Source organism: Corythoichthys intestinalis, chromosome 21 (assembly GCF_030265065.1).
Source record: "Corythoichthys intestinalis isolate RoL2023-P3 chromosome 21, ASM3026506v1, whole genome shotgun sequence".
Taxonomy (NCBI): domain Eukaryota; kingdom Metazoa; phylum Chordata; class Actinopteri; order Syngnathiformes; family Syngnathidae; genus Corythoichthys; species Corythoichthys intestinalis.
Genome location: NC_080415.1, coordinates 16987001 through 17005465, shown reverse-complemented (window position 1 = coordinate 17005465; position 18465 = coordinate 16987001). Strand labels below are relative to the sequence as shown.

The 18465-nt window shown below is 39.4% G+C and overlaps 1 protein-coding gene across 1 annotated transcript; it reads left to right on the top strand.

Moving 5' to 3' along the window:
• The first annotated feature begins 742 nt into the window (after positions 1-742).
• Positions 743-17151, top strand: stx4 (syntaxin 4). The gene is made up of 10 exons (XM_057825916.1): positions 743-970; positions 3901-4005; positions 4090-4189; positions 4265-4339; positions 9393-9463; positions 9555-9663; positions 9745-9818; positions 13713-13850; positions 13921-14031; positions 14093-17151. Exons 1-10 carry the CDS (start codon positions 941-943, stop codon positions 14168-14170), a joined length of 891 nt encoding a protein of 296 aa, XP_057681899.1. The 5' UTR covers positions 743-940; the 3' UTR covers positions 14171-17151.
• Positions 17152-18465: the final 1314 nt, after the last annotated feature.

Sequence of the window (18465 nt, the reverse complement as noted above, 5' to 3'; positions counted from 1 at the left end):
CATTTTTTCCACTTATCGCGGCGGGTTCTGGTCCCCATTAACCATGAAAAACGAGCGATTACTGTATTTTTTTCTCACTTCAACTTCATCAATATGAACTGTTATTCTTATACTGTACTATAACCTATCACATGACCATATTAGGCCAAAGGACGACACAAAACTCATCAAATTCAGACCAGAACAACACTATGCAACATCACCGGTCCAAAGAGCACGAGTGCCCTCTAGTGGAGAAAAAACATTGTTACCTCTGATTGGTATAATGGAGTCATGTGGTTTTTGTTGCTACGTCTCATTGGTGAAACTGAGACAGCCACTGTAGGCATCTCTGGCAAAAATAAAGTCGATATGTAGACTAAAGAAGAAAAATGTAAACACTAGCGTAGTCCAAAGTAGCTGAGTAAGAGTAGTGTTGCTTTTTCATGAATCTACTCAAGCAAAAGTAAAAAGTATTACTACTCTAAGAAGTAAATTAACACATTTCTACCCACCTCCAGAAATTATATTAAATTAAATTGCTACTCTTCAAAAATTAATATATTTAGACATAAAGTATCTTTATTCATTTGCACACTGAGGTGTATAAATGTTCTTCCACTTTATGTCAGACAGTAAAATAAATGTTCTTCTTTTGTGATATATACAGTATTTTGACCTGCATGTCAATGAGCTGTATTTCATTTGCAATCTGCAAATGCATGCTAGAGGGCGCTTATGAGTAAAAATTCCGCCTCTGCCCCTCTGGAGAAGACAGAGAGAAAGAAGAAGAAGCAACACGATCCCAGCAAGTTAACTTGCTGAATGACAACTAAAGTAAAACACAAACTTTTCACCTTTTCAGCGCTGACGTCTTCGCAGCCCGTTGACAAGTCGACACACTTTGGTGGGCGACTGCGGTGTCTCCGGCTTGACTGTTTTCCGTTAGGAGCCGAAAACAATGCGGGATCGAACGAAAGAATTGGGGAACGTAAGTGTCAAGATTATGTTGTAGCATGTAGCTTTAGCATGTTAGCCTGCTTTTTAGCATCCTGACTAGTAACGGACGTAAATGGCACTTGTCATCTGTGGAAACTTTCTGTAGAAAGTGAATGTAATTGTGTTGAAAATGTCTGTGAGATAACTTGACACTTGGTTGGGGGTCTCCACGCTCGATTTGGGCGTTGTTGTGTCGGCGACTTCCGCTGGAGGATGTGCAAGTAAGGGGGCAGTCGAGCCTCTTCTACTATTCAGGAAAAAACGTGTACCACTAAACACAAATGTCACAAAATGTGGTTGTTTGCATAATTGTTAACTCCTGCTTTTGTACTGCCTGTCACGATATTATATATATATATATATATGTACATATATATTGCTTGCATAGTAAATGTGCATATATGTTATTTACAGCAAAGCATCGACTTTAATCATTGGAGGCATAAAATGTGTTTTGGTAGTTTTTAAATGATAAAAATTGATATTCAAAATTACCCTCCCACTTAAAATAGATTGGGCGTCTATTGCCGTCAATGGCAGTCAGAGTTAAGCTATGTGAAGTCACAAGAGATTTATCAAAAAATAAAATGAAATAAAATAAAACTCCCGGACCAAAATACAAAAATGCCACTTATTTGAATTTCTCCATTTATTCAATTTGTTACAGTTTTATTTTTTTGAGTTTTAATTTTTAAAAGTTATTTTAATATGAATGATTTTTTTTTCTTACACATGGCTTGTAAGTTACCATTTAAATAATTACTTTCCCTCCCAAAAATTCATACTTCAATTAATTAATTTTATTTGGATTTATCGATATTTGTTTGCCCGTCGCAAAGTGCGTGCGGGCAACGCTAATACTACAATTGGAGGTCAAATGGAGGCCTCAAAATACTGTCCCGTGGGCCGCAGGTTTATACCCCAACCTATATGAATGTAATAAACATTTAATGGAAGAAAAATAAAACAATTCATACATGAAGGGGTTAAATAATCACATTTGTGTGCTACAGTGCGAGCCAAAAGTATTGGCAACCCTGCAATTCTGTCAGATAATGCTCAATTAGCTTTGGTATTAATATTTTCATTTATTTTGCTTGCAATGAAAAAACAAAAAAAGAGAATGTTAAAAAATATTAAATCATTATCATTTTACACAAAACTCTAAAAATGGGCCGGACAAAAGTATTGGCACCCTTTGAAAAATCATGTGATTCTTCTCTAATTTGTGTAATTAACAGCGCCTGTTACTTACCTGTGGTACATAGCAGGTGGTGGCAATAACTGAATCACACTTGCAGACAGTTAAAATGGATTTAAGTTGACTCAACCTCGGTCCTGTTTTCTTGTGTGTACCACATTGAGCATGGAGAAAAGAAAGAAGACTAACGAACTGTCTGAGGACTTGAGAAGCAAAATTGTGAGGAAGCATGGGCAATGTCAAGGCTACAAGTCCATCGCCAAAGACCTGAATGTTCCTGTATCTACTGTGCGCAGTATCATCAAATAGTGTAAAGCCCATGGCACTGTGGCTAAACTCCCTAGATGTGGACGGAAAAGAAAAACTGACGAGAGATTTCACCAAAAGATTGTGCGGATGGTGGATAAAGAACCTCGACTAACATCCAAAGAAGTTCAAGGTGTCCTGCATTCCGAGGGTACAACAGTGTCCACCTGTACTATCCGTCAGTGTCTGAAAGAAAAAGGACTCTATGGTAGGATACCCAGGAAGACCCCACTTCTGACCCCGAGACATAAAAAAGCCAGACTGGAGTTTGTCAAAACTTACTTGAGAAAGCCAAAAACGTTTTGGAAGAATATTCTCTGGTCAGATGAGACAAAAGTACAGCTTTTTGGGAAAAGGTATCAACATGGGGGGGGGGGGGGGGGGGGCGAGGCCTTCAAAGAAAAGAACACTGTCTCTACAGTCAAACCTGGCAGAGGTTCCCTGATGTTTTGGGGTTGCTTTGCTGCCTCTGGCACTGGACTGCTTGACCGGGTGCATGGCATTATGAAGTCTGAAGACTCCAAACAATTTTTGCAGCATAATGTAGGGCACAGTGTGAGAAAGCTGGGTCTCCCTCAGAGGTCTTCCAGCAGGACAATTACCCAAAACACACTTCAAAAATCACTAGAAAATGGTTTGAGAGAAAGCACTGGAGACTTCTAAAGTGGCCAGCAGTGAGTCCAGACCTGAATCCCATAGAATACCTGTGGAGAGATCTGAAAAATGCAGTTTGGAGAAAGTACCATTCAAATCTCAGAGGCCTGGAGCAGTGGGCCAAAGAAGAATGGTCTAAAATTCCAGCAGAGCATTGTAAGAAACTCATTGATAGATACTGGAAGCGGTTGTTCATAGTTGTTTTGTCTAAAGGTTGTGCTACCAAGTATTAGGCTGAGGGTGCCAATACTTTTGTCCTGGCCATTTTTGGAGTTTTGTGTAAAATGATAATTATTTAATGTATTTTTCATTCTCTTGTGTGTTTTTTCGTTGCAAGCAAAATAAATGAAAATATTACTACCAAAGCATTTGTAATTGCAATCATTTTCTGGGAGAAATTGAGCATTATCAGACAGAATTGCAGGGGTGCCAATACTTTTGGCCAGCACTGTATGTGGGAAGGAAAACAGTGGCACCTGTGCTGTGTACTGTTTTTCGTGTAATGTTAACCAAGAATGCACCACAACAAGACAAGGAGGGACTCAAACATACACAAATCCCTAAAAAAGCACCACTATTTTTGTGTTCTAAAAGATGGCACCATAGTTAAAAAGGAAATTACAAAAAAAATAACACAAACCATGTAAATAAAGTTGTTTTTAAGAGTAATTATGCCAAACAGCATACATGCATGTGTTGATCTCCATTCAACAGTTTCAAAATCAACTCATTGGCTGTCTTTTGAATTTCTACATGTGCAGAAAGGCGACGTTTCGGACGAGGACGATGAGGGCAAATCTCTGATGATCAGACCTGGAAGCTCTTCAGCCAAGGAGGAGAAGGACAATGAGAGCTTCTTTAAAAAGGTGAAAATGACTTTTGCTAATTTAACAAAATGGGAAGAACGTTAATGTGACGATTGGATAAAAATGTATCACCTCACCACACAGGTTCAAGAAATCCACGAGGGTTTATACAGCCTCAAGAGAATGGTTAGTGACCTTGAGAACAAGCAAAAAACGGTCCTGGGCGTGGCTTTACCCGAGGAAGGTGAGACCAGCTTGTTTTGTTTTTGTGCGACATGTGTCAAATGAACACTGCGTGACGTCATCGTCGTCTTTGCAGCCATGAAGAAGGAGCTGCAGACGCTCCGAGACGAAATCAAGACGCTGGCCGGTCAAATCCAGAGGAAGCTAAAGAGTAAATGTTGCACTTGAAGTCTTGGAGATTAATGTCGAGTTGATATGTCAGACATTTTTTCAAAACATTCACGGATGATTCAGTTCAACTCGCGGCTTGACAGTTGGCAAAAAGCAGTCAGTTTGAGCAATTCGGTCACTGATAGGACCTTTTCCAACACCCCCCATCCCTCAGTTAGTACTGTTGTTAGTCTGTCAAGCTTCGTGATTCTAACGGCACAAGCCATGTCAGGGAGACGTTTACCGAAGTGTGTTAGTGATTTATTATGGAGCAATAAGAATTTACAATATGAAGCGGAGGGTTATTCAAAATATAAAGATTTGCAGCAAAAGGGAAACGACAACTATCTAGGCAAAAGCATACAATTTCAACACATGTACAGCAAGCACAAGGTTGGGATACAGGGGTGTCAGAACAACGGTCTGCAGGCCAACTATGGTTGAATATGGCCTGCACAAGAAGCTTGAGTTCAGCCTATATTCTTTTGCACATCTTAACTTTAACACTAGATGGAGGTAGTCACTTCCCATTAGCTCAGGAATCAAAAACCTAACAAGTTGAACTTTAGTTATGAAGCTGTGTAGAATTTCAGTATTTTGTTTTTTAGGGCTTTAACTATAGATTATTTTAGTAATCGATTAATCAACTAGTTAGTTCGAATAATCTGATTAGGAACAATGTGTTGCAGACTAAATTTTAGGCGTTGTAAAACAAAGGCTTGCTAAGATTGCACTTTCAAAAGAGCATTAAATGCAAAATAAAATTCCTGAGTTTGTTCAAACTATGCAGAATTGCAATTTCATTTAAAAAAAAAAGGGTATAAAAGACAAATGAAGATCTAAGTACAACGAAAGAACAATTGGCTAATTTGCAAAACAAAAGTCCACTAGCTTAAATGCTATAAAATGCACTTAACAAATCCTTCAAACACATATTCCCAGAATTAACTGCAAAATATACCTATAATGTAAATTATGAATACATAAAAAACAGTAGCTCAAATAAAAACTTACCATATGTTGGTCTTAACAGGGAGCAACTGGATTCAGCCATGTTAACTGAGTTATGTCATATTCACTGTTGCACCACTTTTACATAAACTTGTACAGGGAGACCCCCCCACCCCCCAAAAAAAACCCCAAAAAAAACGGGATTTTTTTAACAATCCAATAAACCCAATAGGGATGGAAGAAAAAAATTTATTTAATTCAAATCTAAAACATGGCATTTAAAAAAATGGTGCAATTTAGATTTTTCAGAAATGATCTTTAAATAGAGCCGAATGCATTCTAGGAATTTGCTGTTGAGATTTCTGGTTGATTCCTCATCTGAGCTGGGATACTGTGAATTTCATCCCGAATTCACCCATGGTTACTAAAATGGCAGATTTTTTACTTGCTCAAGATCACTGTCTCGCAGTGCTGCCCACTTGGTCATGTCTGCCAATTAGAGTTGTCCAATAATGGCTTTTCAACTGATAACTCGATATTGTCTAACTCCAAATCTGATACTGATCGTGGATTTAACATATTATGGCTAATTGTATTTTGATGCCAGGTCAAATCGTCTGCTCACATAACAAATCGCAAGCATCTTAGTTTAGAGACATCTAATGGTCAATAAGCGTAACTGCTGTGATAAGCTGTGACCAGCCCTTGTACAAAGGCAGAAGGCTTCTACATTCTTTGAAGGCAACATTCATATTGGCCGATAATGAAAAACGGATATTGATATTGTCAAATATAATTTTGAAATGCTTTTATCGCCCGATTTTATCAGGTAGCCGATAACGCTACAGCCAATACAAAAACTTTCCTTTTTTTTGTTTTCAACAGCAGATTCCAAGAATGTATTCATGCAGGAGGACGCCATTTAAAGGACATCATTTTTAGATGAAAATTCATTAATCGTTCCTTAAATTGCATGTCTTAAGGTTAAAATTACTATCAATATATTATTTTTCTTCCCTCACTCTTGGTTTTATTGGATTAAGTTTTTTTGGGGCGACCCTGTATCATAAATAATCCAATATGATAAATTGAGCTATCTTGGTTGTGATTGTCTTGACTTTTTTGCTGTCGCTGGACATTTTTTCTTTGTTCTGCAAAGTCTGTTTCAGTAGTTACAGTGACAATGGTCATGAGCAGAGATGGGTAGAGTAGCCAAAAATCTGACTCAAGTAAGAGTAAAAGCAGTCATCCAAAAAATGTACTCAAGTGTTAGAAAAAAATATTTGGTGAAAATAATACTCTAGTAATGAGTAACATTGTAAGTAGCTGCTTATGTTTGACTTTTTTTTTTTTTTAATTGGTATTTTTTTTTCCTCAGCCGAAAGTTATCTATTTGAACTGTTATCATTAAATTTACTCTAACCTATTTAAAAAACACATTAAGCCCCCCCCCCACACACACACAAAAAAGCAAACAAAAAAAAACAATTTAATCCCAGCAAGAGAAAAATCAGAACTGAAGCGTCATTTGTCAAAGACCATGAGTGCCCTGCCCTCTAGTGGAGAAAATAGTTCCTAGTTTGAATAGTGAATAGTTCCTACATAGTTCTTATTATGAAATTTTCTGTGGTCAGTCGGTGCCAAATAACAACTGAGGGAGGTGAAAATCAGCGCTTCTGAGACATGTTGAGGGCAACAATCCATGTCAAATGCTTCATTTTTTTCAGTGCTTTAAAGACGCCACGTGATTGAACAGGCCGGCGTGATCATAGAATAGCAAGCTTGAGTCTGATTGTTATAATGGAGTCATGTGATTATTGTTGCGACGTCTCATTGGTGAAACTGGTAGAGCTTATGTTGGCATCGCTAGCCAAAAAAAGTAGAATAAGGGGAAAAATGTAACGACTTGTGTAGCATAAAGTAGTGGAGTAAGAGTAGCATTTCTTCTTCACAAATCTACTCAAGTAAAATGTATGGCTTAGTAAAACTACTGTCATTTTCAGACTATCAGGCGCACCTAACTATAAGCCGCCACCCACCAAATTTGACACAAAAATGACATTTGTTCGTAGATTAGCCATACTGGACTACAAGCTGCAGCTGTCCTCACTATATTATGGGATATTTACACTAAAATATATTGACCAGTAAAACCTTATTTGACAACTGCATCATAAGACTAAAACCAAATGAACCACCATGAAGCTTTGAACCAATAGCATACCGCACAGAACACGTTACCTTTGCTCATTAATATTCATGACGTTAGCAACTGTTGCTGGGGGGTAGGGGGGGGTCAAGCTTGCGTTTGTCCCTCATGCTAGATGTATGTAAATAGTGTACGAACGAGATATTCACTCAGCTAAACCTACCAGTTCTCTCCGAAAATGATGTCCATGATGCCAAATTCACTAGTAAACATGTGGAAGGACATACAAATGTTCAGTTAAAGAGATGGCTTGAGTGTCAAGGCGCTGGAAAAGAGCCGACCTGATCCAGAGCTTTTTTATCGACACCTTTTTCTTGTGTGCATTGCCTTACGCCAATGACAATGACATTCTCCTGTTTCAACAATCTATCCTTTACCATCATATGCCCTTTCTTTCTTATATTTTATATCCTCTGGTTGTCTTACGTCTATGACCGTTCTTGGGGGTAATATATAATTTGCGTTTTTTGCGGAGCGATCGCAAATGCTACTCGGTGACAGCCAACAAACACATTTTTTTTTATTGATAACAAATCTTAATTCTATAATTTATTTACACCCTCCCCCTTACTAAAGTTGCTTTTTTTTACAACAGAAAAGGTAACAACAGTGGCAGTAAGATATATCAATTTTTTTCAGGGCATTCATTGTCAGACAGAAGCAGCACTGCAAAACGCCACGCTAAAAAATAAGTAAAAATATCAAAATGGCTGACCTCTTCGGGGCAGGCTGTGGCAGGCAATGGATCAACATTGTCATCTGTAGGCCCCCAACAAATTTTTTACTGCATATGAAGGTGAATAGCTTCACCTTGCTAGCGTTAAGCTGGTCTTTTGGACATCCGCATTTTTTGATCCATTGTTCACATTTTTTGGGGCTTTGGGAAACGTATGAAAAAAACATTCTTCATATTTCATAATGTCTAGAGTCGTTTCTACAAATTCCATAGCAGCAGTGTTTACTCGGCATGTTCTTTTATGAAAGATTACCGGCAGAAAACAAGCAGTACTAACATGGGTTGTATGCGAGGGCGCTTCTATGTTGACCCCCTTAGGATGGTGACGTCACGCAGCCTTGCGGTCTAAAAATAGCATTCGTGCGGTACGCTGTTGGCTGCAAAGCTTCGTTGCTTCAAACAGCTTCATTTGGTCATCACTGCTCCCTTAGGGAGACAGTCAACCAATACTGCCACCTGCTGTCAACACTGTTGTCGTCCAACATGCCTCCTAGCCTGATTGCAGCACTACAGATTTAAATACCAATCAAAATTCATGGTCTGTACTAATTACTTCAGTTACTGTTCCAGTTCTTTCATTATTAGCTAGCTATGGTATTTGGTAACACTTTATTTGACAATGGCACCATAAAACTGTCATAAGACCATCATAATTATGACATGACACTGCCATGCACATTAATGAATGCTTATGACAGAGGTCATTTTGTGTCATCCAGCAAATTATCTCACTTTAGAATGGATGTAAAAGATCCGAGCCGGACATAAATGGAGTTATTGACATAATTTGCCGGATGATACTTAATGACATCTGTCATAATAATTTGTTAATCCCCATGACAGGGTCATGTCATAATAACAATTTTATGGCAGTCTTATGTTGCCGGCATCAAATAAAGTGTTACCTATTAACCCAAATAAATCAACAAATAAATAATAATGAGGGAAAAAAATATCAGTTTATAATCCGAAAATTACAGGGCTCTTTTTTTTTTTCTCAAAAAGTTACACAAGTAAATTTAAGACGTTACCACCCACCTCTGATTGCTACGACATGCGCTTGGTCAATTGCCGCCTGACATGCGGAGTTCGCGAAAGCTCCTTTAACGATACTTGAACACATTTTTGTGAGTTTGACCGTTTGTCAATCCAACACAGGCATCGAGCCCAAGAAGGGAGAAGATGACGGTAAATACATATCCGTCAACGCTCGAATGCAGCGCACTCAGGTGGAGTTTTTTTTTTTTTTTTTTTTTAGAAATCTCAAGTTTCTTGACTTGCTTCTCGACCTGAACGCCCTTATTTTTGTGCCCGTGACAGCACGCCGTCCTCTCCCGAGGGTTTGTAGAGCTGATGGGCCACTGCAACACCATCCAGGTGCAGTACAGAGAAATCAACGTGGATAGAATAAAGAGACAACTCAAGATAAGTGAGTGGCATCGCAGTTGCAGGAAGAAAAATGGCGACCGGATGTACCGATCAAGTTATTTTTTTATTTTTTTTTTGCTAGCTGGAACAACGGTGACCGACGAGGAGCTGGATTCAATGCTGGAAAGCGGCCAGACAGACGTTTTCACGCAAAATGTGAGCATTTGAGTACATTATGATAAAATTTGCGATATTCTTGTGAATTTTAAAGTGCCTACGACAGGATAAAAAGTCTTAAATAGCATTATTATGTGAATTAGAATCATATTTTGAGACGATTCGACTTTATACAGCAATTTGGCAAACCGCAGATGATGAGAAATTAGTCTTTTATTCTGCTGTTTAGCCCCTGCCTGTCATTATAGCGCTCTAGCGTCCCCAACAGGAGGATGATGTCAGCAGGGTCATGGTTTCATATGATTTAGAATTATTCAAAACAAGGAAATTCGCCGAAGAGAGCTGCAAAATGTCATTGTTTCAGTCTCTTTACTCCAATATTCTTACAAGATATTTTTATCGAAGTATTTTTCCCCAATTGCTAAATAAATGGTATGGTCATGACAAGTAACAGTCTTGTGCTAAATGGAATACGAAATATTAAAAAGTATTTTTTCAGTACGACAGGGCAAAATTACTCCATAAGGTCAAAACTCTCAACCTTTGCACCTCCCGAACTATATTTTATGCCACCGGAGTTGGTCCGGCTTTTGTCATTACCCTGCCCCGGCATCGGGGAGCGTAAGCAAACCAGGAGGCGTGACAGCTATCTGACATGCTAACCCGAAGCGAGTGATGTTTCAAAGTCTTATTCTTGCCTTTCGAAGCGAAAAATCACACAAAAACTACCTCGGATCATGTCACACGGTGGCGGGGTTGTCGATAGTCTTTGCCGATCTGCAAACCGCCCGGCGGTGAGCAAGTTACAGCTCGTCATTCCCCAGCTGCGGACAGAAGAGCTCATTTGCCAGGGAAACAGCTGGAGAATGACAGTCGTACAAACCGGCTGAGGAGCGCGTAGCTGCTACTTGGTCAACATGCTTTTGGCGTTACATAATGCTTAACTACACAGCAAAGACGTAAACAGTGAGAGAGCGGCGTGCAGTTGTTGTGCAGCTAACATTGCGGAATGTGTCTGAGGAGAACTTTTCTACATGTCTGTCCATGATCAAACACTAGTAAATACTCCTTTATTTAAAGAAAATTTGTAGTGTTTATTTAGTAATCGCTGTATTCATGGCCATTTTTAACACAGTTGCAATTTCTGATGGGGTGGAAAACTTGACTGAACACCGGGCACACGAAGAGGGCAATAACCGGAGTATAGCGCTCTCCCGGCGGGCACGCGAAGGACCGAGGGGGGTGTGCGACAAGCCGCCGGTCGTCGGCCGAGTGGCATTCTCTGTGGACCAAGAGCATTGTCAGCCACAAAATGCAAGCCACCGGCGTATTAAAACGTGTGCCATGATCCCAGTGTTTGACATAATACAAAATACGGTGTTTACTCACTTCCTCGTAAGTGCAGTGGTCCCACAGTTGTCGGACTTGTTTTGGTCATTCTCTGAGGGTGAAGGGGAACTTTTAGAAACCCATAAAGGCTCACACGCCTCTCCCTGGTGCAGCAACAAAACCCTGCAGCACATTTGGCTGGCATGATGCGAAAAAATAAACAAATTAATCCACAAACTCAGCTGACTCCGCAGTCCATCTGCATGCTATAAAGTCACGTTCGCATTCGTCCTCAACCCGAGACTGGAACTGGAAGTCCCTCATTTTCATGGCGTGGGATTCAAAAATTGAATAAATGAAACGATCGCTTCCACACTTATCCAAGCGGTCCATTTCATTCAGGAGCATAAAATACCACGTGAAATATGAAATAAAAATGCTTTTTGGTGCCATAGGCACTTTAATGAGTTTCAGCAGTGGATGTCCAATTCATTTGAAGTAAGAGGATCCACTTCAAATGGACGTCGAGCATCGTTAACCATGGTACCCGCGGGTTATTAAAAGTATCAAAAAAGCGTTGAATTTAGTTTTCCATTATTAAAGGTATTAAAAGTATTAAATTAGCTGTTGTAAGTCTGGAATTTTTTCACCGTGGTCTTAATTTTCAAGAACATTTCAGTGCAACCTAAATTATATCCGTGACAAAGTTTTTTTTTTTTTTTTTTTTTTTTTTCAAATAACGAATATGACGCATAGAATTTTTACGATGCACTGCACTACAAATCGAAATGCAACTCAAAACGGAGAATCCATCCACCTCTGCATCGGGAATGCGTCCGTTTGTCGGTGGAACGAAAACCCTGCAGGCAGTAGTATTGTGGATTCTGAACACCAAAACAGACCACCATTCATATACTTCAAATGAGTCCATTGGTGATCTGTTTCAGATATTACATCATTTTTGGTCGGCATCCGCTGCCACAATGTTGGTCATATTGCGTTTTGTTCCAGAGGGAGCGTTCCCGATGTCGTAACTGTCTTTTGTAACAAATTTTCAGTTGGCAGAAAAAAACCCGCACATTTTCTTAATGTTTAAATAGACTACATATTTTTATGATCATTATAAATGCATTTACACAATGAAATACCGCTGGAAAAGTTTGTTAAACATAATGTTGGTCAAATCGTACTTTTTTTTTCCCGGAGGGAGCATTCCCGACTTTGTAACTGCAGACAATTTAAGCTCATCAAAACTTTTAGAGGTAAAATCAGGCCTAAAAATCCAGCCCGACCCAACCTGGTCCGCGGGTATTAAAGCCCGACCCGCGTTTTGTGTGATAACATTTGTGACGATGTCTGCATAAAAGCCTGTCTTTTGTAACGAATTCTCAGTCGGCAGAAAAAAAACGCACATTTACTTAATGTTTAAATAGACTACATATTTTTATGATCATTATTAATTTATTTACACAACGAAATAACGCTGGAAAAGTTTGTTAAATATAAATAAACTGATGCGGTTTTGCGGACTCGCAGAGGGGAAGATTTTAAAGGGCGTAGCTATAGGCACGCTCTGGCTCTGCAATGACCATATACAGCGCCTTCTTTTTTTTATCCAAATTATTTATTTTATAACAAGTATTCCTTAGTTTATCATTCATACACCCGTTAATATATAGTTATTTCAAAAAGTTAGCGAGAAAGTACCCTGGCCCGACCCGACGTAACAATTGACATTTTAATTTTGGTCATGTTTTCAGTTTAATTTAGCTGTTTCCAGCTTGCTATGTTTATAATTGCGATGTTTGTTTACTGATTTTCGTCTTACTGCGAAGAGGGAGGGAGGAAGTTACATCGGCCGCCACTATGATATTTAAGTCATCAGCCATCTGCTGTGACCTGGGAATTTAACGCCTGCTTTCACGCACACTGCTTCCCATGTCAATCGACACGGGAAATTGTTTTCACACACAACTGCTGCACGGTTAAGTCCCGAGATATTCCCGTTGTTTTGGCGTATATGATAGGGGCTCAAGTTACATCCAGATACTTTAGGTTGCAGTTTATGGGTCATGCGAAGGCAGTGGACCTGCTTAAACATTTCGCTTTGCCTTTCGAATAAATGTGACTTTCGCCGTTTTAACTCGAGTTAGCCATGTTCACTGGGGTCTTGGCAGGTGCACTAGCGGCTAGCCTGTTACAGAAGATGAGAGCCTGTTACAGAAGATGGCTGGTGGGAGTCCTGTCGTCCTCCTCTTTTTGTCCATAATTGTTGTGTGCGTGTGTGTTTAAAAAAAATTCTGACAGGCTTCATTATGTTACTTTAAATGTGTTTTAATAATATCTTCAATACATGTGCATTCTTTTGTTAAACACACATAGTAATTGAGGTTAAATTTGATGTTCAGTGCTTTATTTAATATGATTCAATATGATCTAAATAATGGCTGCGAGAAAAGTATTAATTTTCAGTTGAAATGGCATTAAAAAGAGTCTTAAAAGTCTTGAATTTAGATTTATCAATCCTGGGGGAACCCTGTTAATGGCAAACATTCCGATTTTTATCTGTACTCCTAACCTGAAGATGTGTACTTGTGTCGGCAGATCCTCAGTGACGCCAAAGCCACCAAACAAGCGCTGAACGAGATCGAGTCGCGGCACGACGAGATCCTCAAGCTGGAACGCAGTATTAAAGATCTTCACGATATGTTTCAGTACTTGGCCATGGAGGTGGAAGCTCAGGTATTACAATCGTAATTCAGCGACGCATTTAAAATGGCGTACAGAAGAACATTTAACTACAATCTCACAGGGAGAGATGGTTGACCAGATTGAACACAACATCAAGCAGTCGTCCAACTACGTGGAACGAGCCAAGGAGAACACGGAGAAAGCTGTTACGTATCAGCAAAAAGCACGCAAGGTAACGTTTTAAGTTGTCATTTGTGGCCACGCTCGCCTGATTTTCTGATCTTCTCACGCAGAAAAAGATCTGGATCGCAATCTGTTTAGCAGTGGTTATCATCATTCTCGCCATCTCGCTGGCCGCCACCTTCTCCTGACGCATCTCATGTAAATCCGGGCCAGTTGGGAATGTGCCCGGCGTCTCACTTTTGCCTCGCTAACACTTTAGTCGGCCTTCCTGGTGTTGCGCCATCCTGTAAAAATGTCCGATTATTCAAGAAGACTGTTGCAGCAGCGCCCCCTTAAGACTGGAGCCATATTGTTCAGTACTCGGGAAAAATTTGTCCCGTATTAATAGGACAAAAGGGGGTTCTTTTATAACTCTTTGTACATAATATATGGTGCTTTCACAAACATGACGTTTTAAAGCAAGCTGCCTTTGTGTAACTATGCAGTGTAAATAAATACAAATGTTTGTACCCCCTTCACCTATCCTTTGGATTTTAACAGCACCACGGACCAGTTTTTGTATTTATCATTTGAAAACTCGGAACTTGTGAGATGCTTAAGCACATTAAAGTCTTCTTAAATTGTTTCATGCACTATAATGGAAACTTTCTTTCCTCATGTGTGGGCTCTTAAAATTCTTCAAAAAATTTTTAATGCCATTCACATTTTTAATTCATTTGAAAAAAATGTAGTTTAAGGTATTTAAAAAAGGGTTGCCAACTTCCTGAAAAAATATATATGGCGGAAAACACAGACAAGGCTGAAAAAGCAGTTTCTGCTCTTGCATTTTAAGCCAAAAGAACTGTTGTGTTTGATAGAACAATATGTCTATATGCTGCAATAGCAGATTCATGGCGCATTAAGCCCCCGAACTATTTTGAATTTGTCCGTTTTACCCTGGAGACCCCCATTTACAGACGCCGTGCAACCGCTTCGGTTTCAACCCAGCCTCAAAAAGTTCAGAAATTATTTGAAATGTCTGTCATTTTTAGTTTAGAATCATTGATTCTAATATTTGGTTTTAAAAAACATTCACATATTTTAAACAAATTACGTCACAATGGAAAAAAATGTCTGTAAAAAGGTCACGGATATCTACCTCATAACGATCGCTTAATTGTATTTTTTGTTACCGTCGCATTTTCCCCAATATTATAGATAATAAAAGAATCGATCCAAACAAAGAAAAATTGAAAAAAAAAAAACTTTTAAAAGGGTAAAAACATGAAAAAGAAAATCACGACCCTTGTTATATGACCATGTTTCACCCATAAAATCCCTAAAAAATCCGGCTGTGGCCATTCACAGCTGTTTTCTGTAAGATGTGCTTTAATGCTTTTGCACGCTAAGGTTAATAATGTGTGTTTAAAACTAATAGTTATAACTACAGTCTTATTTAACAGTCTTAAAGCCTTACAAAAGAAAGAATGTGTCGCGGAAGGTCGCATTCAACTGAAGGACAGATGCCAGCATGACCCAGAGGGGCACATTTCCTGTTTTAGGTTTCTATTGCTGACCATAAAGTTTCAACACAATGAGACAAGACAAATAACTGCCCGCACCAATCTCTCAAGATAACTATTTCTTAAGATGTGAAACTCACACATGTATGTTGAAACTCTGTCAATAAAAGGCTGCGCTCCTCAGGGGGAAGGGAGAGAAGCTTGTTGTGAGCCACTCGCTCCGCATCAACCTTCCTCCTGACGGCCGTCAGCGTAAAAACGTATCTCCGTCTCAAGTCTGATTCTTCCTCCGTCCCTTCCTAGGTCTTTGTTGTTTTCTTAGTTCAAGTATTAAGTTTAGACCTAACATTTTTCTCTGGTGCCGAAGCCCGGGACCTCACATCCGTGTCGTAGCGGGACCAACGGGCCGTCTCCGGACAACGACACCTTTACGTGACTGGACCGGCCGTCAGTTTGTTCCTGCGACGACCCGGATCGCCGGTGACAGGTCCCAACCGAACCAGGGAGGGACGGATTAAGGTTGGACCATATTTTTGTCCAGAGTTGACGCTTTCGGTGTTGATAACATTTAGTTATAAGTCAGGGACTTATAAGATTAGTTCGAGGGAAGAACGGCGCAAAGTAAACAGTTGAAATCAACCCACTGATAGTTCCGGGAACTATTGTGCGATAAATTACGTACGTTTTAAAGGTCTAAAAAGTGTTGCGTAATATTAACTCTTGACGTACAAAGGGTTAACACACGCACGGTATTTTGTGTGACAAAGACAAAATATCGTCCGAAAGCGGGTCGTGGAACTGTTAAAAGATCAAAAGTGACAAAAATTCAGCCTAGAACCGGAGATAAAAACACGCGTAAACGAAAAATTAACAAAATCGAACTTGCAAAGTCCGTGCACGGCAACAAATAATTAAACGTTCGGCGCAGACAGAATAACGATTGAAAACTCAAAATAAGTGCAGAGAAAGAATAGAGGACAAGCTCAAAGTCCTCTCAGTGTGGGAAACTCAAAGAAAAAGAAGGTCTGAGCAAAGTGAACGAGAAGGCGAAGAGAAAGCAAGCACAAAAAGAAAGAGGAAGTGCACTTGTCATGTCCATAGTGATAATTGGTGAATTGTGATGTTGAAGGTTTGAGTAAGTTGTATTGAGGACAGAGGTAACCGTAAGTCTAAGTAAAGATGGGTGGCGAATGTGTTTGGTTGTTTGGTGGACGTCCGGAGTGACAAGAAGGATCTGAGAAAGTAGGGTTGAGAAAGTTTTGGGCGTGTGAGACGAGATTCGATAAGCGAGGGAACTGTTTGTAAAGAGCTTACAGTTTATTGTGCAAAATCGGAAAAAAATGGAAGTTTTTCAACATGAGGAGTGCGGCCCTTCGGTGGCCCCTATTTGCAACATGGGGTCCTCGACGGCATCCGCTGGGTTTTTGCCCAAATTATAAGGGAAGGTTGTAATTGCAGCTGGGAATATTCCAGCCTTTCCCTTGTACTATTTAGGATATGAATTTTAAAATGGAATCTCATTAGAGATAAAAAATAGATTATTGAGCTAAATTGAAACTTGTAGAACGCTCTTAAAAGAAAATAAGAGAATGGCTAAAAGAAAATAGTTAATGTTTTGAAAAAGATCAACTGTTGATAATTAGCTATTTGAAAACAAACTTAAAAGATTTATTTTAAGCAAAGAGCTAGTACGTTTGATAAAAAGAAAATCAGATTGTTAGAAATGTTCTTTATTCAAGAATAGATATGGTTCATAATATTATTTGAAAGTAAATTCTTCTGAATTCAGGTAAAAAAAATTACCAACTTTTAGATGTATTGAGCTAATAAGAACAAATAATTATATTTACTCCAAGTAAGTAGAGTAATCTGACGTATTAATCTTTGAACTAGTCTTTAACATTCAAAATAAGATGGAGAAAAATTATTCGGCTAGATTTAAGAGAAATGATCTTAGTGAGACACCCAACTGCGCCCAAGACCCAACCTTCGGGCTGATGACGTTAGGTTATCTTGAAGAATTTTAAGGTAATCCTCCTTCTTCACTATCCCATTTACTCTCTGTAAAGCACCAGTTCCATTGGTAGCAAAACAGCCCCACAGCATAATACTACCACCACCGTGCTTGACGGAGGCATGGTGTACTTTGGGTTAAAGGCCTCACCTTTTCTCCTCCAAACATATTGCTGGGCATTGTGGCCAAACAGCTCGATTTTTGTTCCGGCTGACCACAGAACTTTCCTCCAGAAGGTCTTATCTTTGTCCATGTGATCAGCAGCAAACTTCAGTCGAGCATTAAGGTGCCGCTTTTGGAGCAAGGGCTTCCTTCTTGCACAGCAGCCTCTCAGTCCATGGAGATGCAAAACACGCTTGACTGTGGACACGGACACCTGTGTTCCAACAGCTTCTAATTCTTGGCAGATCTGCTTTTTGGTGATTCTCGGTTGAATCTTCACCCTCCTGACCAATTTTCTCTCAGCAGCAGGTGATAGCTTGCGTTTTCTTCCTGATCGTGGCAGTGACAAAACAGTGCCATGCACTTTATAATTACAATTGTTTGCACTGTTGCTCTTGGGACCTGCAGCTGCTTTGAAATGGCTCCAAGTGACTTTCCTGACTTGTTCAAGTCAATGATTGTTCAAGTCAATAATCACTCACAAGAAATTACTAATTCGTGTTGCTGTATGTATATTTTTGACCCAGCAGATTTGATCACTTTTTCTGTTAACCCATAATAAAGTCATAAAAGAATCAAACTTCATGAATGTTTTTTGTGACAAAGAAGTATATGTTCCAATCACTATCAGAGAAAAATCAGAGTTGTAGAAATAACTGGAAACTCAAGACAGCCATGACATTATGTTCTTCACAAGTGTATGTAAATTTTTGACCACAACTGTAGAGCGCTGCTCTTAACGTGAATTGAAAGCACGGATTTAAAACTTTCCCAGTTTTTATTTGGCACCGAAAGACCACGGAAA